The 25,836-nt window shown below is 35.6% G+C and overlaps 1 protein-coding gene across 1 annotated transcript; it reads right to left on the bottom strand.

Annotated features, from left to right (window-relative positions):
* Nucleotides 1–715: 715 nt before the first annotated feature.
* Nucleotides 716–23,205, bottom strand: LOC123534824 (uncharacterized). Its single transcript, XM_045317256.2, has 3 exons — nt 23,157–23,205; nt 8,771–8,956; nt 716–7,788 (listed from the first exon to the last, which is right to left on the bottom strand). The coding sequence occupies exons 2-3, from the start codon at nt 8,898–8,900 to the stop codon at nt 4,115–4,117; spliced, it is 3,804 nt and encodes a 1,267-aa protein (XP_045173191.2). The 5' UTR covers nt 8,901–8,956; nt 23,157–23,205; the 3' UTR covers nt 716–4,114.
* Nucleotides 23,206–25,836: the final 2,631 nt, after the last annotated feature.

Raw genomic sequence — 25,836 nt, 5'->3', positions numbered from 1 at the left:
TTGTAGAATAATTTACCTGAATAAAATTGTTAAAGGTATTGACCTCCAGATCATACAACAACAAAAAAACCCCCCCAAAAACTTAATTTTTAGATATCAGAAATATAAGCTATATTTCTTAAGGCTTGGAACTTAGTTACCAACAGATAAACACATAAATTGATTTTCCTAACATTTATATTTCCTTTCAAAATGGAAAAGTATTTGTGAAAGGGCACCCAAGGTAAATTGCCTTAATCAAAAAGCTTTATCTGTAACAATCGTTAAGTTCGTACTCCTCCATGGTGTATTAATTGAGAACGCAAGAAATCTTTTATTGCTGTGGACTGGGCCCGGGTCGGATTCCCTACATGGGCATGTTTTTTTTTTCTTGATTTGGCATTTTTATGATAGTTCAGAAAAAAACTCATTTTCTAATGTTCATAACATGACCAAACTTAAATTCTTAAGAAATATCATTTTAGCCAAAATCTGGAGGTCAGTGCCTTTAAAGGCGTACATTAGAATTCCTGTATTGGAGATGGGCGAATTTTTTCCTAAAAATAGAATTTCTTCAAACTTTGGATATTGAAGGACAATCATCTAAAAAACAAAAATATGCAATAAAAGTCATAGGTCACCGGTATTGAAAGAGTTATCTGCCCTTGAAAACGGCATTTTTGGGATAACTCTTTTCCAATAATGGTGACCTATGACTTTTATTGCATATTTCTGTTTCTTAAAATCGATCTTTTTAAAGAGGAGGGAGCATGCAAAAAATAAACTTGTTGGGGGTGGGGCTGTAGATATAGGCGTGATGTTATGTAACAAAAAAATATCAAACAAGAGCTTATAGAACACGAAATGTCCCCTTGATGCATTCAGTAATTGCACAAAGAACAGAAATTATTTGGTCACTTTGCACTGGATGTTTGACGTACTGACCTCAAATCAATAATTATGGGTCATTAATACCAATCATAAGTAAACTCTGTATCAAATATGATCTTAGACCAAAGCATTCTCCAGTAAACTGGCAAAAAAAAGTTCTACGTCATCTTGACCTTTGACCTACTGACCTCAAAATCGATAGGGGTCATCTGCTGGCCATGATCAACATCCCTATTAAGTTTCAAGATTCTAGGCCCAAGCATTCTCAAGTTATAGTAATTGTTCTGGGTCACTGTGACCTCTGACCTACTGACCTCAAAATCAATAGGGGTCATGACCAACATCCCTATCAACTTTCATGATCCTAGGCCCAAGCATTCTTGAGTTATCATCTGGAAACCGTTTAACTGTTCCTGGTCACTGTGACCTTGACTTTTGAGTAGCTGACCTCAAAATCAATAGGGGTCATCTGCTGGTCATGATCAACCTCCCTATCAACTTTCATGATCCTAGGCCCAAGCCTTCTTAAGTTATCATCCGGAAACCAATTGGTCTACTGACCAACCGACATCTGTAAAACAATATACCTTACCTTCTTCGAAGGGGGGGCATAATAATAAAATATACGTATGAGAAACGTAATAGGGGCAGTAGTAAAGATGTAATGAAACCTGAATGCAACAAAGAAAGTAATGCATAGGTGAGTTCAGCAGCCCTCCTTTCCTGGAAACAGTCTGACTAAAAAGTGTAGCACTTTATTTCTTTTACAGTAAGACTTGAATGTGGGTGGTCATATATTTCAAAGGAAAGTAAGAAAGACAATAAAAACTAGGCGTTTTTGTCACAAAAACATGTCCCCCCCCCCCCCCGCCATTTTGTGGAGGGAAGCCTAATGTGCTGGCGATATGCACAACTAGGCTTGGTACTGGTCACTCCTGTGAAGTTTTGTCTAAATCTGTCCAGCAGTTTGACCCGTGAAAGCCAGGCAAGATTTTTCTATTTTTAGCTCTGGCAGCCATTTTGTGCAGCTAAGCGGAACATGCCAGCGACATGCACAACAAGGCTTGGTACTGATCATTCCTGTAAAGTTTCGTTGAAATCCGGCCAGCAGTTTGACCTGTGAAAGTTGGACAAGCTTACGCTTATGCAGACGGACAGACAGACGGTGAAGGCAAAAACAATATGTCTCCCCCCACCTATGGGGAAGACATAAATGTAAAGTGATATTTATGCAGACACCAATGACGGCTGGGTATTAAGTTGGCTAAGTCAATCTTTCAACAAAAAATAACCAGCCAGCAAACTGCCTTTTACCATTCCTGTTAATTCAAGTTTAAAATTTCACCTACTCATGTGAGAAGTATTTGATTGGTTAAAATTTACTATATATATTACGTCCAATCAGAATTCAGTAAAATATGCATGAAACATTTAATGCCCTCATAAACATTTCCATGAGTATTACTGAATGCAAATTCAAAAGTCTGATTTTGTTGATAAAATAGCAATGATTATGAAATCCAAGTGGCCACAAAGGATTTTTGTTAAGAAATGGTCAATTGTCATAAATTATAAATGGTTCATATTTAGGCAGTGTCTATGCTCTGAATGCAGTAACGTACTTCTCAGCAACTGGGCATCCGCTTTAGGAAAATTGCAATCAGATACTGTGAAATCAATAATATTCGTGGCGGACTAATTTTCGTGGATTTCGTGGTTGAGTCAATCCATGAAATTTAATCCCTACGAACAAGTAAAAATTCCCATTCATTTTATGTTCAAAACTTGAAATCCACGAGTATATATCCCCATGAAATTGCCGTTTTGAACTAAAACCATGAAACTTCAAGCCCACAAAATTTAACGATTTTACAGTAACATATGAGAACTTTTCCAACTAAATAATGATGTTCCAACTAGCTAACTTTTCCTTAACACTGATGTTAGTGAAGAAATTTGTGATTAAAACTAGACTGCTGAAAATAATTTAATCAAAACATGACAATAATGTGTACAACTACGCCTCAAACAAATCACTTGTGAGGTTTGGAGAAATTCAGGGTAACTGTATACAGCAAGTAGTGTAAACACTGTAAAATAGGACAAAATAGGACAAATCAAGGGCCATAACTCTGCTGAAAATCAATGCCACAAAACATGCTGATATGTGTAACTAGGCTAAGCACTGATCACTCCTGTAAGGTTTGGTGGAAATCAGCCCAATGGTGTAAGAGATGTTGCAAAAATATCATAAAATGAAAACTGATAAACCAGAACATGCCTATTAAAAATGCCTAATAGAACTTCACTCCTGCAAAGTTTGGTGGAAATCCACCCAAAAAAATATAAGAAAAGTGGCCTAAACATAAAATTTGATGAATCAAGGGCCAAACCTCAACTGAAAATCATTGAACAATAGCATAAGAAACCAAGACCAAACAATTGACTATTCTGTGGAAAAATACATTAATTTGTAAACCAAAACATACAAGTAACGGTTATATTATACCAAAATCCTGGAATTTCTGCTTGCAGTCGCCACTGATGACTGCTTACATCCGTGCATTTTTTGATGTTTGGGAAAACCACAAAACTGCTAAACTTTCAATTTCACGTTCTAAAAAGTGGTTTCGGTACTCCATGAAAAATACACGAGTACACTGTAACAAAACAGAATTTAAATTTATTTGCATGAAACCGTATTTAAAAGATATAAATGCTTGTAATTTCATGGAAGGTAACTTTAAGAGTGACTGAAAACTGACTAAAGACAGTTCAAACAGTGTTAGTTACACCGTATGCTACATTGAAAAGTTCCCTACTGTAAAAATTACCAGCTGTGTGAAGTTTGCATTATCTATAAAATTGTATGGTCTGGGATCTACTACTGTGAAATCATTTATATTCATGGGGGACTAATTTTCGTGGATTTTGTGGTTGAGTCAATCCAGGAAATTTAATCCCAACATACAAGTAAAATTCCCATTCATTTTATGTTCAAAAGTTGAAATCCACGAATTTATATCCCCATGGAATTGCCGTTTTGACTAAAACCACAAAATTTCAAGCCCACGAAATTAAATGATTTTACAGTACGTGATTGAGTTACATGCAAATATGTATGATTACCGCATCCTGTCATAACAACTTAATACTATAAAAAACTAAATTCAGTTCACAGAATAAAGTTCTTCAAAAAGTGTTGTTATTTTAAACAGACAGATATACAATGAACTATTTCAAGCTAAGTTGTTTCTACAATACTTTTCAGTTTATTCTGTAGTGACTGTGAGTCAGATTCCTCTGCCTTTTCATCTAGTTCTGACCAAAGATTTATCAACTTCACATGCACAAAATCATCCTCCAATTCATTTCTTTTCCTTTTCTTTGGATCCCAACCGTTCTTAACCGCTCTTTGTAATCTCCTACGTAACTTCACTTGTGACGGTCTCTCAAAATCTATATGTCTTTGTAACCTTTTCTTCCCAAATATGTCAGATGAATTTTGTGGACTCTCCAATACAGTTTGCCATGGCTTCTTCTCTTCAGGTTTCACAAAATTCTTATTTCTGTAAATTTTTTCTAATTCATCAAATGTGTCTTCTTTGTGTTTACGTTTTCTGCCACGTTTGACATTTGTTGTTGCTTCTCCATTGTGAATATTCTCTCCTATTGGACTAGCACATTCTTCACTCAGATCCATTTGCTGAATCTTTAATGTTGCAGCATCAGCAGATTTTCTTTTCCCCCTTTTACCTTGGTTAGTTTCAACAGTATCAGCAGTTGATGGACTCTCGCCTTCATTTATCATTTGCAACCTCAAAGTTGCTGCTTCAGCTGATCTACGCCTTCTTCGTTTTGTTTCAGATTTCTTTTCTGGGGTAATTAATTCATCTCCTGGTAAAATTAAATTTTCAACAGAGATATCAGATTTTACTGGAGCCACCTGTTTGTCACTGTCATTTATCTGAACCTGAGATATTTCATTTGTAAGTTCAGATATATTATTTGGTTCCTTTCTGTCTGGATTCAACAAGGGTTCCTCTGCTTCTTCCAGTACCTGTTCACAAATTTCTTTTCTAGGTCTTCCTCTTCCTCTCTTTAAAATTTCATTAAAGTTAGCAGATTTTCTCCTAGGTCTTCCTCTTTTCTTTTTCTCTACATTACTGTCCAAAGTGATCTTTCTATTTTCGATCTGTGACATACTTTCATCCGAGTGTTCTGAATCTGCTACCAGCTTATCCTTTTCTATGAGTTTAGTATTATCGTTTACATCTTGTATATTCTCATTTCCAAGATCAAGTGCAGCAACCCTTTTCTCTATGTGAGATTCTACATTATCAGTCTCATTTATGCCATCAACCTCATCAACTTCTCTTACAAAGTCTTCAGTCACACTTTTCACAACATCATTTGAATTTTCTTCAATAGTTTCACATACAGTTTGAAAACCAAATGATTTTCTTCTATTTTTTCTCATATTTGACACATTTCCATTTCCTGTTTTCTTCCTAAGTTCTGTCACTTCATGGATCTGTTTGATATCAGAATGTATCTGACCATTTAACAAGCACGGAGTACTAGTTTTTTCAAATGCCTCTGGCCTATGATGATCTATCTTTGTCTTTGTGTGTTTCTCTGGTGGTTTCTCAATTATTTCGTCATCGATTGTATCTAAAGTAAGCTTTTGTTTCTTTTCACACAGTTCTTCGCAATAATCAATAGCCTGATCTTTTTCATTTTCTGTTGAACTGGCAATTTCATTATCATCAAACTTAGAAATATCTAAAGCTCTTCTTTTCCGTCTTTTCTGGATTTCCTTCAACTGACTGTTTTCATTTACTTGCAATGCATTAGATGCAGCATGTTGTAAGTTTTCACTAGTATTCCCTACCCTTGATTCTATAGCTCTACCTTTTCCATTCTGATATTCAGCCTTACTACTTGTTCTACTGGCTCTATCTTCACTAACAGCAAAACCGTTTGTGACTTTATAGTCTAATTCCATTTCAACAGCACCACCATTACTTGCTAATTCATTGTCTAAAACATTTTCATCTACCACAGGTCCAACAGCTTCTTCATAACCTTTATCTAAACTTTCCTCAGTAAATGCATATTCAGTTACTGATTCTTCTGATTTACTTCCAAGAGGTTCATTGTCAAAAACTTTATGTTTTTGAATAACCATTGGTGAAGCTCTAGCACCGATTTCATTCTGAGAAATAATCTTGGTGCATGTAGAGAATGTGTCATCTTTATTTGGTTCATCATCGGTATTCATTTTGTCATTTGTGATTTCTCCTTCAATTATATTGTTTGGCAATAAACATTTTACAGATACTTCATTCAGAATTATGTTTGCACTGGACTCAGCTCCAACTTTGCTTACATGTTCTTTTGGTGCCTCTGCATGTTCTTCAGCAATTATTCCTAAAACAGGTGGGTCTGTACCTGTTTTATCAACCATCATTTCTTTAGTCTCTTCTGAACAAGAACTTTTTCTCCTGACTTTCTTCAATTCATCACTTACAGCATTGAAAGTATCAAAAAACATTTTTCTGTCTCTCTGCTTTTTTGCTGATCCAAAAACAACTTGATTTAATGACTTGTTCTTGCTTAAGGATTGTTCAACTGTTTTATCAGACTCATCAAGTCTTTTTTCACATCCAACGCTACTGGAATCTACATGATCTACAAGATCTGTATTATTTTCACCACTTATAAAACATGAGCTTTCTTTATTGATTTCAGCTCCCAGCTTTTCCAGAGATTTATTAATATCAGACTGTGCACCAAACTTTGACAATTCACTTGACCCTAGATTCAAACTGGAGTTCCCTTTTAATACAGGAGAGGCACAAATATTTGCTGTATGACTGCTATCAAGCATACCACCAGTTAAATAAGATGGACTGGTTTTAACAAAATTCACAACTTTTCCTGCAAAAGCTTTACACATAGATAGGAATCCTGGAGACACTTTTTCAGCAGAATCATCTTTTACTAGAGGAGTTATATTCAAACCTGCACTGTCATTTACCAGGCTGTTCTCTTTATCAGAGTGGGACAAATCAAACACCTGGTCCACTCCTGGTGATTTCTGAATAGATTCTCTAAAAGAACTAGTTTGTGAAAAGTCATTTTCATTCACAGTATTTTGTGTCCTTGTTTCCATGTCACAAATGGTTTCTGTATCATTTTTGTTCACTCCAATGTAACTCTCTTCATGGGCCTCTTGATATAGAGATGTGCTTGGAGAAATTGGAAAATCTGGTGACATAGATGATGGTGATACGTTTGATAAATTAAAATCTTGTGGAGATTGGTTACTTAAGTCTGATCTACTTGGAGATGTTCTTCCAATATTGCTTTCTTCTTCATGTTTATCTATTGCATAGTTCAAGTCATTACTATCTATATTTCGAATTTTACCCTCTCTAATTTCTTCCTTTTCAATAACTTTAATACAGTCAGTTTCTTCCACTTGTTCAAGTACATTCATCATCTTTTTCTGATAAGAGTCTGTTCTTTTTCCTGGTTGCCCAGTATATGTTTGCCCTGCCATTTCATTTTCATTCAATGTATCTATATCTTCTCTATCAATTTTTCTTTCTGTGACAGATTCCTTGTCATTCACATTTTCATTTAATGTACATATACCTTCTGTACCATTGTTTCTTTCTGTTACAGATTCTGTGTCGTTCTGCACATTCTCGTCTTCTTGTATTTCTGTGAGGTATATATTGTGGTTATTTCTATCGAGGTTTTCATCCTCCTTGTCTGTATCTGGATCCGTTGCTTTAGGAACCAAACCAACAAACAGCGTAGATCTCCGTCTGCGTTTCTTCACTGGTTCCAGGCTCTCACACCACATGCTACCAAACATTTCCTGCTGCGCTTCCTCAGCCTGGGATTCTGCAAAATAAAATTACATTTAAGTTGATAAAACTAACCATACACATTCTTTCCAATATAAGATTTATGTTACAAAAAACAATTCATTATATTTCTCGTTTGAGGGAAAGTATTTTTGTATTGATTGCGGACTACTTCTTGTGGATTTCATGGTTGAGTGAATCTACAAGTTTGAATCACAAAGAACTGCCCAGTAAAATTACCGTTTATTTAATGTTCAAATGTCGACATCCACATATATCCCCATGATAGGGCCTATAATTGCCCACCAAATATAAGGTCATAGTGATTTTTTTGGCCGTTTTTAGTGCCGAAGATGGGCTGTTTCCCCTTGCAAAAAACCTTCTATTTTTCCAAAAAAAAAAAGATCATTATTTCCCAAATACATTTCACATTTCCTTTCTGATGGAGATTGTTTTCAATTAAAATTCACAAAGTCTGTATCGCATCATTGACAGACAGCATTTTGTTACACAGTCAAGAACTAGTCCATTCGTCTTAGATTTATCAGTAGAAAAGGCAAAAAATCAACAACTTATGAAAAAACAAGCTTGCCATTATTTTCCCAATTTCTTGCGCTTATTTTCCCAATTCCATGGGCACAGGTAGTTTAATTATTTCCAAAAAAAAACTCACTGAAGGATTTAACAGTATTTTACAGTTTCAGCTTACATAATGAGGTATGGGAAACCAGATCAGTTCTCCAGCAGTAATTCACAGTTCTCTTTCAGGGGTTTTCCCCTTTCACAGCAGGGGCTGTTTACAGCCTAAGACCATTTTCACTCGGAGAAATTCTGTCATATCATGCAGGTTTTCCTGAAAACTGACTTTAATTGAGAATACTTCAGCATGTTTTCCTCCCTAACAGTCAAAGGCAAATCTTCATACCTGTAGCTCCTATTTAGAGAGGTCACAAAAGTTTAAGTTGGTTCTTTGACCATGTTGACAAGGAAACTTCTGTAAAATGTCCCAGAGATACTACCTTTTGTTGAACCATCCTCAGTTCTTTCATCCAATGCATTTAGGTTTAAAGGCAGTATGCCAGACGTACGGCGAAGATTTCTAACGGAACGTCTCCTCTTTTTCCTCAAATCCCTCTCATCAGCCTCCATTGTAAATGTTCATCCACACTGAATCACAAATTTCAAGTCAATCAGTGTATAACAACCTGAAAATACACAGAAATATATTACAAACGCTTTTTCATACTAGGCGTATATAGTATCCAAATAAGACAGGCCTTGGATTCAAGTAAAAATAAGAAGCCTGAAAAATCTTCTTTACAAAGCTTGAAATGTCTTAATCCAACAGCGTAATATAAAAGATTTCCGGCAAAAAACCTGAATTCAGGACCAGTCCTGATGCCTGAATTATACATCTATAAGACCCTTTGGGAGCAGGTAACTACAGGTCCAGATAGTAAGGATGTGTCACTGACATGCTCTTGCAAGCAGACCTACAGCCCTTACAAAATTAAGTGAAATTTTACTTTAAACTATCTGTGTGTACTATTAGCAAGTGCTTTCAAGATCACTTATTAAAAGTGAAATTTTCTGACACTGTATGTTGTATGACTGAAATAAACTTACTGACACTATGACTAAACTGAACATCAAATCTTTCTAAACTAGTGCTAAAAGATTCAGCACAGAGATTTTAATAAACTGTCATTGGACCCCGAAGCTGAACTACATCTATACTCAAACCTTACAAGCCAAGGGTTAATTTGATACTTAATAACTGTAATTGATTATATAATATTTCAATTACTCATTAAACTAAGTTACTGTTTCAGATATTTTGCAGAGTTAAGCTTTTCATTTGATTTGACCAGGTGACCTAGTTTTTGACCCCACTTGACCCAGATTCAAACTTGACCTAGAAATCATCAAGCCAAACTTTTTAAGTTTCATAAATTTTGGGTCACAACTGTGGTCTCTAGACTGTTCACAAGCTTTTCCTTTGATCTGACCTAGTTTTTGACCCCACATGACCAAGTTTTGAACTTGACCTAGAGATCATCAAGACTAACATTCTGACCATGTTTCATAAAGATTGGGTCACAAATGTGGTCTCTAGTGTTCACAAGCTATTCCTTTGATGTGATTTACTGAACTAGTTTTTGACCCCACATGACCCAGTTTCGAACCTGACCTAGATTTTATCAAGGCAATCATTCTGACCAAAATTCATGAAGATCAACTGAAAAATACAGCCTCTATCACATACAGAAGTTTTTTCTTTGATTTGACCAAGTGACCTAGTTTTTGACCTCAGATGACCCATATTCAAATTTGACCTAGATTTCATTAAGGCAATCAACCTGATCAAATTTCATAATAATCAATTGAAAAAAACAGTCTCTATCGCATACACAAGATTTTTCTTTAATTTGACCTAGTGACCTGGTTTTTGACCTCAGATAACCCATATTCAAAATCGACCTAGATTTCATCAAGGCAATCACTCTGACCAAATTTCATGAAGATCAATTGAAAAATACATCCTCTATTGCATACACAATGTTTTTCTTTGATTTGACCTAGTGACCTAGTTTTGACCCCAGATGACCCATTTTCGAACTCGGCCTAGATTTTATCAAGGTAATCATTCTGGCTAAATTCATGAAGATCAGTTGATAAATACAGCCTCTATTGCATACACAAGGTTTTTCTTTGATTTGACCTAGTGACCTAGTTTTTGACCCAGATGACCCATTTTCGAACTTGGTCTAAATTTCATCAAGATAATCATTCTGACCAAAATTCATGAAGATCAATTGAAAATACAGCTCTATCGCTTACACAAGGGTTTTACTGTGATTTGACTAGTGACTAGTTTTTGACCCCAATGACCATTTTCGAACTCGGACCTAGAGTCATAGGACTAATCTTCTGATCAATTCATAAGATTGTCACAAATGAGCCTTAGAGTGTTCACAAGCTTTTCTTTGATCTTGACCTAGTTTTTGACCCACATGACCCAGTTTTGAACTCTGACCTAGTAGATCATCAAGACAACATTCTGACATGTTTTATAAATATTGGACAAATATGGTCCACTAGAGTTCACAAGCTTTCTTTGATCTGACCTATGACCTGGTTTTTGACCCACATTACCCATTTGACTGACCTGGGTCCTCAAGATAAATTCTGCCAGTTCATAAGATGGTCAATTGCCTCTAGAGTTCACAAGCAATTTAATGCACGACGGAGCACGATGACGGAAAATGACAGTCCACAGTCACTTTGCATAAAGGCCATAACTGAGTACTTCTTGTCTAGTTATGTAGTTTGCCTACATATGTCACTTGACGCGAACGGTTAACCCAAATTTTACAAATCACTTTTTTACATTTTGGCTTCAAAACAGACATAATATATCATATGAAAATGATGACTTGATAAAATTGCAAAAATGGCTACCACATGTATATTTTGTTTAGTGCAAAACCAATAAAAGCCTTATGGTTTTGCTCAAAACATTCTAACCATTGTGTAATTTATGTCAAAAATGGTTAAGTGCACTTTTTTGTTCAATTATTTATATTAGAAAATATCAGATTGATATCCCTAGAAGTACACAATGAAATTGTATAAATGATAAATTATAAACAGGGGGAACACATATTTCATACATCAGAAGTTTTAATTTTTTTTTCGTTTGGCATTCTAATTAAAGACAATACTAGAAATTCATGTCAGCCATACTTTTCAAAGATTTCAATTGTAAAATCACCTCCTTTTTGACTTAGCACAAAGGTACTAATCTTAAATACTAGTAGTGCTCCAGAATGCACAGATGTACTGAAATCAGAGATCACTGATGTGTAAGCATATAGGTGTAAAATTTTTACTAGATCTGATAAAATATCATCACCTAAAATCCATCTGTTTAATAAGTATCAAACTTGTATAAAAAGGTTAATCTACTGACATTTATAATTTTTTTTTATATCAAATACCAGTTAAACACAGTGGTACCTATTCTAATAAACAGTTCTGTTGTTTGAAACATGTTAAATGATAGCCATATGTACTTGCATGCAAAACTATAACCAAGGTGTGACGCCGACACCAAGGTGAATAGAATAGCTAGACTAGTTTTTGACAAGTCTAGCTAACAAGAGGGCCATGATGGCCCTATATCGCTCACCTGTTATCACTGCACTAGAAACAAGAAGGTCCTCAGAAAAAATATCTAAGTCCGAAGGACAGGAACAACAAAGGGAAGAAAATAAACCAAAAAGAAAAAAAAAATTCTTACAAGGTACAGATATGTCAAAATACACCTAAAAAGTAGAGGTACCATCCATGTTGTACCACAGGAAAGTGGTCTCGGTTTTTCCCTACGGCCAATAATAAAAAAGTTACTATAAATAAGCTATTTATAGTAACGTAAAAGGGAAGTAATTAAAAAAAAAATGATTGTAAGTGAACAAAAGAAGGATCTGCCAAATAAATCTGTTGACATAAATGAAATTTCAGATCAGCATCTTCATTAGTTACGGAGATATACCCATTTTAATTTGAAATAAAGGGAGGTAATTTGACATAAAATCAGTCCATAGTTATCTACCCTCATTGGCTCAGTCCAACTAATGACAATAATTAAATTTCAAATAATAAGTACTTACTTATATAAATTCATTTTGATTACAATCAGGGGAGGTAATCAGGTATAAGATAAAATAACTCTGGAACCTACGAATGGATCTGATTTGTCATGGAATCCAAGATGTATTGTTGTTGAAGATATTTTGGAAGTTTGTATTAAATAAAACCATAAATGAAGTCTCTATATGGCTGCAAAAGCCAAAATAGCCAATTTTGGACCTTTAAGGGGCCATAACTCTGGAACCCATGATGGAATCTGGCCAGTTCAAGAAAGGAACCAAGATCTTGTGGTGATACAAGTTTTGTGCAAGTCTGGTTAAAATCAAATCATAAATGAAGCTGCTATTGTGCAGACAAGGTCAAAATAGCTAATTTTGGCCCTTTGAGGGGCCATAACTCTGGAACCCATTATGGGATCTGGCCGGTTCAAGAAAGGAACCGAGATCTTATGGTGACACAAGTTTTGTGCAAGTTTGATTAAATTCAAATCATAAATGAAGCTGCTATTGTGCAGACAAGGCCAGAATAGCTAATTCTGGCCCTTTCAGGGGCCATAACTCTGGAATCCATAATGGGATTTGGCTAGTTTAAGAACGGAACCAAGATCTTATGGTGATACAAGTTGTGTGCAAGTTTGGTTAAAATAAAATCATAAATGAAGCTGCTATTGTGCAGACAAGGTAAAAATAGCTAATTTTGGCCCTTTAAGGGGCCATAACTCTGGAACCCATAATGGAATCTGGCCAGTTCAAGAAAGGAACCAAGATCTTAAGGTGATACAAGTTGTGTGCAAGTTTGGTAAAAATCAAATCATAAATGAAGCTGCTATTGTGCAGACAAGGTCAAAGTAGCTAATTTTGGCCCTTTCAGGGGCCATAACTCTGTAACACATAATCGGATCTGGCCGGTTCAAGAAAGGAACTGTGATCTTCTGGTGATACAAGTTGTGTGCAAGTTTGGTTAAAATAAAATCATAAACGAAACCACTATTGTGCAGACACGAAACTGTTGACGCACGGACGCACGAGACGCACCGACGACGGGTGATCATAAAAGCTCACCTTGACACTATGTGACAGGAGAGCTAAAAAGGGTGCATAATTAATGAAAAATTGGTGCCAGAATTATGGGCCTTGTCTCACATTATGATGTGAGTGATGATGCGGAACACTATTTTAAGTTTGATTCAAATCTTTTTAGTAATAACTGAAAGTGCACCAAAACATTAACCTGAAATTCTAAGTATTAGTAAGAAGGGGGTATAAATCATAAAATATTGGTGCAAGAGTTATGGCCCTTATGCCAGATGAATGTCATTGATGTGGGTGATGATGAGGAATAACTATTTTAAGCCTGAAGCAATCAATCAAGTAATTACACGGATAAAGAGAAACAAGAGGGCCATGATGGCCCTATATCGCTCACCTGTTATCATTGCACTTGAGGACAAGAAGGTCCTTAGAAAAAATATCTAAGTCCAAAGGACAGTAACAACAAACTGAAGAAATTTAACCAAAAAGAAAAAAAATTCTTACAAGGTACAGATATGTCAAAATACACCTAAAAATTGGAGGTACCATCCATGTTGTACCACAGAAAAGTGGTCTCAGTTTTACCCTACGGCCAATAATAAAAAAGTTACTAAAAATAAGCTATTTATAGTAACGTAAAAGGGAAGTTATTTAAAAAAAATTATTGTAAGTGAACAAAAGAAGGATCTGCCAAATAAATCTGTTGACATAAATGAAATTTCAGATCAGTATCTTCATAAGTTACGGAGATCTACCCATTTAAATTTGAAATAAAGGGAGGTAATTTGACATAAAATCAGTCCATAGTTATCTACCCTGATTGGCTCAGTCCAACTAATGACAATAATGAAATTTCAAATAAGTACTTACTGATATAAATCCATTTTGATTACAATCAGGGGAGGTAATCAGATGTAAAATAACTCTGAACCTACGCTTGGATCTGATTTGTCATGGAATCCAAGAATTATTGTTGCTGAAGTTATTTTGGAAGTTTGTGTCAAATAAAACCATAAATGAAGTTTCTATATAGCTGCAAAAGCCAAAATAGCCAATTTCGGACCTTTAAGGGGCCATAACTCTGGAACCCATGAAGAAATCTGGCCAGTTCAAGAAAGGAACCAAGATCCTGTGGTGATACAAGTTGTGTGCAAGTTTGGTTAAAATCGAATCATAAATGTAGCTGCTATTGTGCAGAAAAGGTCAAAATAGCTAATTTTGGCCCATTCAGGGGCCATAACTCTGGAACCCATTATGGGATCTGGCCGATTCAACTAAGGAATCAAGATCTTATGGTGACACAAGTTTTGTGCAAGTTTGATTAAATTCAAATCATAAATGAAGCTGCTATTGCGCAGACAAGGTCAAAACAGCCAATTCTGGCCCTTTCAGGGGCCATAACTCTGAAACCCATAATGGAATCTGGCCAGTTCAAGAAAGGAACCAAGATCTTTTGGTGATACAAGTTGTGTGCAAGTTTGGTTAAAATCAAATCATAAATGAAGCTGCTATTGTGCAGACAAGGTCAAAATAGATAATTCTGGCCCTTTCAGGGGCCATAACTCTGGAACCCATAAGGGAATCTGGCCAGTTCAAGAAAGGAACCAAGACCTTATGGTGATACAAGTTGTGTGCCAGTTTGGTAAAAATCAAATCCTAAATAAAGCTGCTATTGTGCAGACAAGGTCAAAATAGCTAATTTTGGCCCTTTCAGGGGCCATAACTCTGGAACCCATAATGGGATCTGGCCAGTTCAAGAAAGGAACAGAGATCTTATGGTGATACAAGTTGTGTGCAAGTTTGGTTAAAATAAAATCATAAATGAAACCACTATCGTGCAGACAAGAAATTGTTGACGGACGCACGGACGGACTGACGACAGACGACGGAAGAAGGGTGATCACAAAAGCTCACCTTGTCACTATGTGACAGGTGAGCTAAAAAGAGAAGACTTGTGCATAAAAACTTTAACCAAGGTGCAGACACGGAACGACGTTGACGCCGGGGCAAGTAGGATAGCTCTTCATACACTTCTTAAGAGTCCAGCTAATGACCTGAAATATTTACCTCTCTGACAGTGATTACTGAGGTAGGAGTCTAGATGTTGCATGTGCCATGTCATTTTATTTGAAAGAGCTGTTATTTCTGCCAAATTATTTCAAAATCTAACACTCCACTTATATTCTAGTCTATTCTCTGTCATTAAAATTGCATGCTTTAGTATCCTGTTAATATTACAAGTTTAGATGCAAACCTTCACCACAGCATACCTATTAATTAATCCTTCATTAAACTTATGTACTTAAATTACTCAAAAAATATCAATACATGTATATGTATTTTTAGAATAGAAGCTATTGTTTTGTTTCTCAGCCATACTCATCATTTTGTAATTACAGAATTAAAATGATGGCATGAGCTGAAATTCGGCATTCTGACATAATTGGATAATTAGGCCTAAAAAAAAAAATTCTTTGTTTCAGGTAACATGCTCAAAAAAATTTGGGTAGGTAGGTCGGAAATTTTTTTTTTTTTTAATTTTTTTTATTAAGGGAGACTTTTCGGAAATTATTTTTTTTTGTCAAAAAATGATTACAAATAAGGGGGATATGCCTTTAGAGCATTAGTAAGTTGATTTCTAACATCACTGGCCATGTTTAACGCATTAAAAGTGCAGTTTTGCATCATTTTGTTAAAAAGTTGAAAAAAATATTCTCCAAGGCCATAAAAACATTTAGGGTCGGGCCAAACATTTAGAGCAGGTCGGGATACCGGAAACAAACAATTTTTTTTTTACGCCTTATAAAGGAAGATAAATTTAAATTTGATCTTGAAACATATTTATTTTGAAACTTTGTAAAAGAAAAAGTTTGTCTGTGGGTGTTTTAGAATTCAATATCTGAATTAATAATGAATGGTAAAATGATTTTACTCTATTTTTCATTGGAAAAAAAAATCCAGTTTTATTTTCTGCTTTTTGCCAGTGACACATGCATTGTATTTGTATTCATATTTGATTTCACATTCAGTATTGAGCTGCATAATAAATTATATTACATGTAGTTCTGTTGATCTGAATAAGGCTGCAAACTGAAATATGCTGCCATACAAAATGTTTGTCAACAGATGTAATAATGACTTATTTAAAGGTATGCAAATCTAGTCAATTAATTCTCTACATTAACGAAAAAAGGTAGATTTGAGCAAATAATTAGAATAAGCTGGAGTGAGTATAGCTGGCTAATATATTTAAGCTTTACTTTCTACAGTATATTAACTGTAGTTAGTCAAGGCAAAGCACACTTTTACCAGTGAAACTCAGCAAAAAATGGTTGAGGTTCTAAGACACTTCCAGAATGTCTCTATTGACTGACATATGGTAAGGAAAAATCTTTGTTTCCCACAGTAAGGAATTAAAAGATTAATCTTGAAAAAATAATACCAGTATCTAACAATTCAAAATCTGAATTTAAAAACACAGCTATAAAGTATAACTTTATTTCTCATGTTTAAGATAAAAATAAACAGATTTTTTAATAAGAAAAGATAAAACCTCAACTAAAACTAGAATAAACAGAAGTATCCCTCAGGAATGCCATCATTGGGAATGGTAGTGTACACTGCACATTTTATCAAGAAACTCACAAAAATCAAAAACATATTCAAGGTAATGACTGTGGACAGGCAGTATGAGCCCATGGAGTCTCATCAAGATGAATGCAGTCTTCATAGTGCTATACACAACCACTGACAAATATATCTTACAAATATACTTATAAACTCCTTAGCAAAGAAACAATTTTTCTTTTTTACTGACTTTTGGAATGAAAAAATAGGAATAATAGGAACTTTTTGAGAAAAAGTAGGAAAAAATAGGATTTGAAAAAAAGTAGGAAATAGTAGGAAAAAGTATGACCGCTTGACAGCCTGCAGTCAAGGGATGCAGTCAGAATTATGAAAGAGAAGGTTCAGCTAACTGGAACAACAAGTACATACAAAATACAGGAAATATATACAACTGTAGGAACCAGGGATTTATTTGGGGAATACAACTGTAACAAATTCAGAATCTTCAACCAAATGCTCAGTGGATACTGTAGCTTAAACCATCATATGGCCAATATTAATGTGGAAACCGGCTCCCGAGTGTGACACTGCGGGGTCCCAGAGACAGTGGAACACTCCATATTTCAATGCGTGAGATACAACAGTATAAGGAATGAAATGGTGGAGGAATTGCTCTACAAAAATTATATGAGCCGTGCCATGGGAAAACCAACATAGTGGGTGTGCGACCAGCATGGATCCAGACCAGCCTGCGCATCCGCGCAGTCTGGTCAGGCTCCATGCTGTTCGCTTTTAAAGCCTTTTGGATTGGAGAAACTGTTAACGAACAGCATGGATCCTGACCAGACTGCGCGGATGCGCAGGCTGGTCTGGATCCATGCTGGTCGCACACCCACTATGTTGGTTTTCCCATGGCACGGCTCATATTCAGTGTGGGTCAGTTACCCTTAAAGTATTAGCTGGAGAGATCGAAGAGGCTCCAGTGTCAATGAGAGAGGGAATAGCCGCTGCCAAAATTTCTTAGTGAAAAGAAAGAGATTTAACTAACAAGAGGACCATGATGGTCCTGAATCGCTCACCTATCCCCACATGACCCAGTGTTCAACTGAGTATGACGTCGTTATTTCTATTATTTGACATAGTGACCTAGTTTTTGAGCACATGTGACCTAGATATCATCAAGATAAAAAATTCTGACCAATTTTCATGAAGATCTATTGAAAAATATGGCCTCTAGAGAGGTCACAGGGCTTCCACTAGACCCGAAAACCCAAGAGTCCCAGGACCCTTGGGCCCAAATTTTGAAGGGTCCTTTTCCAAAATACAGGAGTCCTATCCCAACATGTCAATATAATTTACTATATTTTTTATTCAGTAATACGTAGATCTTTACCTAAGAAAACAATAAACCCAAGATCATGTTACAGCATAATAAAAATGTCAGTCTCAGGTCATATAGTCTCATATTGTAAACTAATATTTATCAAAATTCATGTTATTTTAATTAGGTTTTTCTTCAATATTTCATTTCATTTTTAATAACAGAACAGTGCTTATAACACTCTAGAAAAATGTATCCAAAATGTACTATCCGAATACTGTTACACTTTCAGAATGTCATCGGAAAGTAGTTTTTGCTCAGTTTATTTGGCAAACTAAGCTAAATCAGCGATAGTTCCTGAAATAATGATGCTACTTATCATAAAAATCTGCATTGAAAGTCAGTTTTTTTTAGGAATTTTGGAAATATGCATATGACATCGGGTGTAATTAGACCCGTAAACGGACATTCTAAACTTATTTTTGCTTTCGAAATTCATCAAAATTTGTGAAGTTTCTTGTTGAAATTACGATATGATCACTAAACAATGGTCTAATTTAAAGTTGGCATGAAAAAATCTTGCAGGGCACTTTTCACATGCTCGGTAATCAGCTGCTTACGATAATTTAATAATTGGCGCCTTTTTTGACAGTACACAGGATTCGCTTTATCAATTAATTAACACTTCATTGATTTCTTGTTACCTATGTGCACTCGCCGTGACGTAACTTGCAGATAAAAAAATCAGCGAGGCATGTCTACAGGAGAAAGGGCGGGATTTAGCAGAGATCAAAGGCAGGAGAGCATGACCGCGAGTGTTTATTTTGAATACACGTGTCTATCGTGGAAATGGTTTTACTGAAGGAAATTAATGATAAGAGAAAGGATTATCAAAGGAAAATGCCCCCGGGTCCCGAAGGACGCACAGGCAAGTATTCTGCCGGGTCCTTTGAGCGTCTTTTGAAAATCTCCCGGGTCCGGACCCGGGGTCCCGGGTCAAATGGAACCCCTGGGTCACAAGGTTTTTCTATTATTTGACCTAATGACCTAGTTTTTGAAGGCACGTGACCCACTTTTAAACTTGACCTAGATATCATCAAGGTGAACATTCTCACCAATTTTCATGAAGATCTCGTGAAAAATATGGCCTCTAGAGAGGTCACAAGGTTTTTCTATTTTTCGACCTACTGACCTAGTTTTTGACCGCACATGACCCAGTTACGAACCTGACCTAGATATCATCAAGCTGAACATTCTCACCAATTTTCATGAAGATCTCGTGAAAAATATGGCCTCTAGAGAGGTCACAAGGTTTTTCTATTTTTCGACCTACTGACCTAGTTTTTGACCGCACATGACCCAGTTACGAACCTGACCTAGATATCATCAAGCTGAACATTCTCACCAATTTTCATGAAGATCCATTGAGAAATATGGCCTCTAGAGAGGTCACAAGGTTTTTTCTATTTTTAGACCTACTGACCTAGTTTTTGACCCCACGTGACCCAGTTTCGAACTTGAATTAGATATCATCAAGATGAACATTCTGACCAATATTCATGAAGATCTCATGAAATATATGGCCTCTAGAGAGGTCACAAGGTTTTTCTATTTTTAGATCTACTGACCTAGTTTTTAAACCCACGTGACCCAGTTTCGAACTTGACCTAGATATCTTCAAGGTAAACATTCTGACCAATTTTCATGAAGATCCATTGAAAAATATCGCCTCTAGAGAGGTCACAAGGTTTTCCTATTTTTAGACCTACTGACCTAGTTTTTGACCGCACGTGACCCAGTTTCGAATTTGACCTAGATATCATCAAGATGAACATTCTGACCAATTTTCATGAAAATCCATTGAGAAATATGGCCTCTAGAGAGGTCACAAGGTTTTTCTATTTTTAGATCTACTGACCTAGTTTTTGACCCCACATGACCCAGTTTCGAACCTGACCTAGATATCATCAAGGTGAACATTCTGACCAATATTCATGAAGATCTCATGAAAAATATGGCCTCTAGAGAGGTCACAAGGTTTTTCTATTTTTAGATCTACTGACCTAGTTTTTAACCCCACGTGACCCAGTTTCGAACTTCACCTAGATATCATCAAGATGAACATTCTGACCAATTTTCATGAAGATCCATTGAGAAATATGGTCTCTAGAGAGGTCACAAGGTTTTTCTATTTTTAGACCTAATGACCTAGTTTTTGACCCTACGTGACCCAGTTTCGAACTTGACCTAGATATCATCAAGATAAACATTCTCACCAAAATTCATGAAGATCTCATGAAAAATATGGCCTCTAGAGAGGTCACAAGGTTTTTCTATTTTTAGACCTACTGACCTAGTTTTTGACCCCACGTGACCCAGTTTCGAACTTGACCTAGATATTATCAAGGTGAACATTCTGACCAATTTTCATGAAGATCTTTTGAAATATATGGCCTCTAGAGAGGTCACAAGGTTTTTCTATTTTTAGACCTACTGACCTAGTTTTTGATGGCACGTGACCCAGTTTCGAACTTGACCTAGATATCATCAAGATGAACATTCTGACCAACTTTCATAAAGATCCCATGAAAAATGTGACCTCTAGAGTGGTCACAAGCAAAAGTTTACGGACGCACGGACGCACGACGGACACCGCGCGATCACAAAAGCTCACCTTGTCACTTTGTGACAGGTGAGCTAAAAACAACGCCCCTCAAGCTATATCATTTTAAAGTAACACGAGTAAAAGTACCTAAAGAATACAGTACCGGGTAGATGACAACTGCTGGTACACCTTAGTCCGATCTGTCAATTTTCGTCTTTTTCGATGATTTGGGTTATTAAACATGTTGACATTCGCAACAAAATGGCCGATTCGTTTGAGTATACCTTGCATAGGTTTATTGTTTTACTTATTGTTTCAAAGCCAAGGAAGGCAAGAAATAGAAAAAATGTTAAAAATATTTAATGTTAGATTTATTTCTGTCCATTTCAGTTATACAAACATGTATCTCATGTGTATTAACAGCAATTATAAACAGTGCCGTGTCTTACACTGAGTAACAATGTCAGTTGGTAGTTTTACTGTATAAAACATGGTGGCCGATAACTATTGCAATAGTATCGCAATAGTAACCTGCAATAGAATAGTATCACAATAGTTTTTCAGCAATATCAATAGTATTGCAATAGTCAAAATTGGCTTCAATAGTCACCCCTAATCACGATACATTAGTCTGGCGATACGCGTATCGTATCATAGGCCTAGCTGTTTCAAGATACAGAAATGATGCAGTAAAAACTTGAGACACTGAATGATATCTTTCAAATCAGTGTTAAAGATAGTAACTAAACAAATGCATCATTTATTACAGTTTCTTAAACTTTAAAGAAAAATTTCAAGTATTGTACTTTCTGTTGTATATTGGTACTCTGAAACTAGTCATTGAATCATCACTCACTGCCATGTCTTAACAATATAAGGTTTGTGAAGTCATTGTGAAATTAAATGTTTACATAAAAAAAAGGTTTGTTGCGATTTCGTCCCCAATTTATTCCAGGGTTTATCCACCCAAAATTGTGATATAATGCTGCCCCCACACCCCTGCTTTTTCTATTAGTGCTACTGGCCCCCAGCGCTATGTTATTTTAACAAGAATTTAAACACAACCCTCCTTAGTCTAAATAATGAGACCTCGGGCAGACCGATTTTACATTTTGATATTTTACGTTGTCTACCTAGAGGTCTCAACCAGAAACAATCAAAACTGTGGTGGAAACTGTGGTCAATTGAAATTACGATTTATCTGTAGTCACGATTTTTCTTTAACCCTAACTGCTTACCTGTTGTTTTAAATCATAAATAGTAAATAAAAAACATAAGAACAGGACATATTTATCAAGAATTTCTGTAGTAAAAAATTTAAACCTCTAACGTTTCAATCATCTTCATGTAATGGCGGTCGGAGGCGTGACCAATGAAAACGCTTCGTTTACCGGTGATCGGCCATTTTCCAATATGTAGTACACTCGTGTTAAACCTTGGCTTTTTTTTAACTGCCATAGTTTGAATTTTTCTCAAGAAATCTCGGTAATATATACATCATTGAAAAGGAAAAATTACAGGCTTTCTATGTATGTATTTCTTTTTTTATCCGTTGCATTATTATAACATAATTCCTGCCCAACGGATTCCATTGGGTGTTACTTACGCAAAGAAGAGGACAGTGCTACCACATTCTTTACCTTTTCTGGTTTGTACTCGGAGGCGGATATCGACAAGTCAAAATAATATAACGATATTCAACTCTTGAGTACAATTATTTGGACTAAACCCTCCTAAAATAAATAGTCAAAGTCAGTGGGGACCGCTAGGCTAGAATGCACTTTACTGGTACGCATTTCTTGCTAGGATTGTAAAAGGTAGGATGTGCTCGTGACAATCATTTAAATAAATTGTAACAATAATCTATTCATTAAAGAAAAAAGAAAAACGGGGGTGTGGGGGCGGTAGCCCCCATAAGAATAAATGGGGAGTGTTTAATTAATGTGCGTACCGGTAAAGTGCAGGTGTTCCGACCGCTAAAATGGAATCTACACAAAAATTAATATATATACATACTAAGAGGGTGGTACAAATTGAACAATGGCAATATTTTTTGGTCTATTGACATGGTTAAATTGGATTCTTTTCGCGAAAACCAATTATAAACATGAAATTGATGAAATTATTAGTTTAATTAAAAAAAATAATGCATAATCTTAAAACTGAGTTACAAAAAACTTCCGATTCGTTATAAGTATATTTTCAGCATTTTTGAGGAATATACATACTTCTACAAAAAATATACCGGATGTTTGTTTGAAAATTGGTGGGTTTATATCACGTGACAAAGACCAATAAATTCTGTAACAACCGTAATATACTGTACAGCTCTCCAATAAAAAATACTTTCTGGTGTTTTATTTAATATATATTTTATATTTCAAATGCAATGTAAACCGATGTTAAATCAAGTTTCTTCTATCTTGTATCTAACATCTCCAGTTTTAATTTAATTGCTCATTTAATTTGAAAGGATTTTATCAACTGCTCTACTATTGATTATCTGCAACAGCTAGATGTCTCTTCAGTACATTTTTTTTTATATAGAAGACATTTTTAGATTATTAAATCAGCCGTGCATAACATTTATTCCTTCACAAAGCTCGGTCAGAACGTTTATTTCTGGCACATAATGTTTACAGTTATATACGCTTAGTAAGTGTGCTGCAGTATATATTGTAACAGGACTGACCAATTAACGTATCAACTTGAACACAAGTTCAAAGGACGGACAGACGGACGAAATGTGGTCACTATTCCCGATTTAAATTAACCTTATTAAATTGAATTTCTATTTTGTTTGGCCACTAAAAGAAAAAAAACATTTTAGAGTACACAAATACTCACTTTAATAATCCTTATAATGTTTTCCTCCATTTTATCATTGATAAATATACAAAAAATCTAAATTATAAATCTATTGAGAGGAAAGAAGGATAAAGTGAGAAATGACCAGTCTGGCGACAGCAGGCAAACGTTACATTTTAGCGTCTGTAGATCTAACAAAAGGACATGGAAAAAATTTAGTTTATGTAGCAAAATGTTTCCGCCAAAAATAGAAAAAAAAATCATACCTTGCATGAGATACAATATACTGACAAGGCAGTCTGAAAGGCAGCTATATCCCCCGCCATTGTTATGGATAGTGAAAGGGTTTATGGTATTGGGTGGAACCATTAAAAATCGAGTTGTGACCTTGATCTTAAGCTGGCAGGGGTGAATTTTGAATTCTGCACATTGTCTTGATTAATGGAATATTACAGCCAGATCATATTAAAATCCTTCAAGGGGTTAAGGAGATACAGTGCAGACATAAAATGGAAGGCTCAAACCTTTGTTCTTGAGCTGTGACCTTGACATTGAGCCAACAAGGCTGACTCATAAGTTCTGCACATCGTCTTGATGAGGTGATTAATTGGCCCAAGTTTCATGGAAATCCTTCAAGGGATTTAGGAGATACAGAGCGGACACAAAATGGAAGGCTCAAACACTTGACCCTGAGTTGTGACCTTGACCTTGAGCCAACATGGCTGACTTATGAGTCATGCACATCATTATGAGTTTTGCACATCGTCTTGATGAGGTGATCATTTGACCCAAGTTTCATGGAAATCCTTCAAGGAGTTTAGTAGATACAGAGCGGACACAAAATGGAAGGCTCAAACCTTTGACCTTGATCGTGACCTTGACTTTAAGCCGACACACTGTATTAGTGACATGATATAATTATAGCATAATAAATAGTTTACAATACTGGAAAAACATTGCTTTTCATGTTCATGCAAAACACCAATCCAATGCATAGATACACTGTGAGAACATTACTGCACATGCAAATGTTGTAAATATGAATAATACTTATACACGCACACACCATAATTGATAAAACCTCAGTTAAAAAGAGTAATACCAGGGTTTTAAAACCTACTAAACACGTTAATTACCCGGATAGTGTATTCAAACGCTGCCGCGCTCAGTTAAACAAGCAATAAACCAATCACACCTTTGGATATAGAACGCGTAACGTATTTATCGGTACATCCACCTTTACACCTGATGACATATGTCATCGTTGACTGAAGTAATTATGTACATGAGAATTAAAACAAACCCACGCAAGATATTTGAAGATGAGTTTCAACGTTTTGAAAATAGTGTTTTCTCAGACTGAAGTTTAAGCAAATATAAGGTATTAAATGAAAACTACACACATCAGTTATCAATTTCGCGGCAATGTTTATCTGATTTACACATTTTTACGGAATCATGAAAGCAGTGTCAAAGTCGCCATTTTAAAGTTATATTTTATAGCAAAAGCTTCGAAAGAAAGATTTACGGAGCATCCGCGATTATTTCCCAGAATTTTGTAATCATGGACCACGAATCTTTGAATTACATATGCATCTTCACCAATAACCATTGTATAACTGGTACCAAACTGTGGCTGTAAAATGTGGGGTGAATAGAAAAGAGTGGAATATTTCCAAATGTGTGTCACCTACATATGACATTTGAATCTAATGTTATTTCGTTGATCTTCTGCAAAATCCCGCCCTTTGTCCAGCTGATATACGTCGCCGATTTTTTGATCAGCAAATTACGTCACGGCGTTTGTACACAGGTTACGTGTATTAACGAAGTGCAAACAATAAATTGATAAAGAGTATTGACCCTGTGTATTGACAAAAGGCGCATATTAATAAATTGTCCGTAAGCGGCCGCAAACGTGAAAAGTGCCCTATAAGATTTCTCCATGCAAGCTTCAAACTGTACCGTTGTTTTGTATAAAAATAAGTATATATCAATATGGACTGAGCCTACTGTAATTTCAACTAGTAAATGCACCAATTTTAATTAATGTCGAAAGCAAAAACAAGTTTAGAATGTCGGTGTCAGTGTATTTTTTAT

This window comes from Mercenaria mercenaria, chromosome 12, assembly GCF_021730395.1.
Source record: "Mercenaria mercenaria strain notata chromosome 12, MADL_Memer_1, whole genome shotgun sequence".
NCBI lineage: Eukaryota > Metazoa > Mollusca > Bivalvia > Venerida > Veneridae > Mercenaria > Mercenaria mercenaria.
The sequence above is the reverse complement of the archived record's forward strand: the minus strand, read 5'-3'. Positions and strand labels throughout refer to the sequence as shown.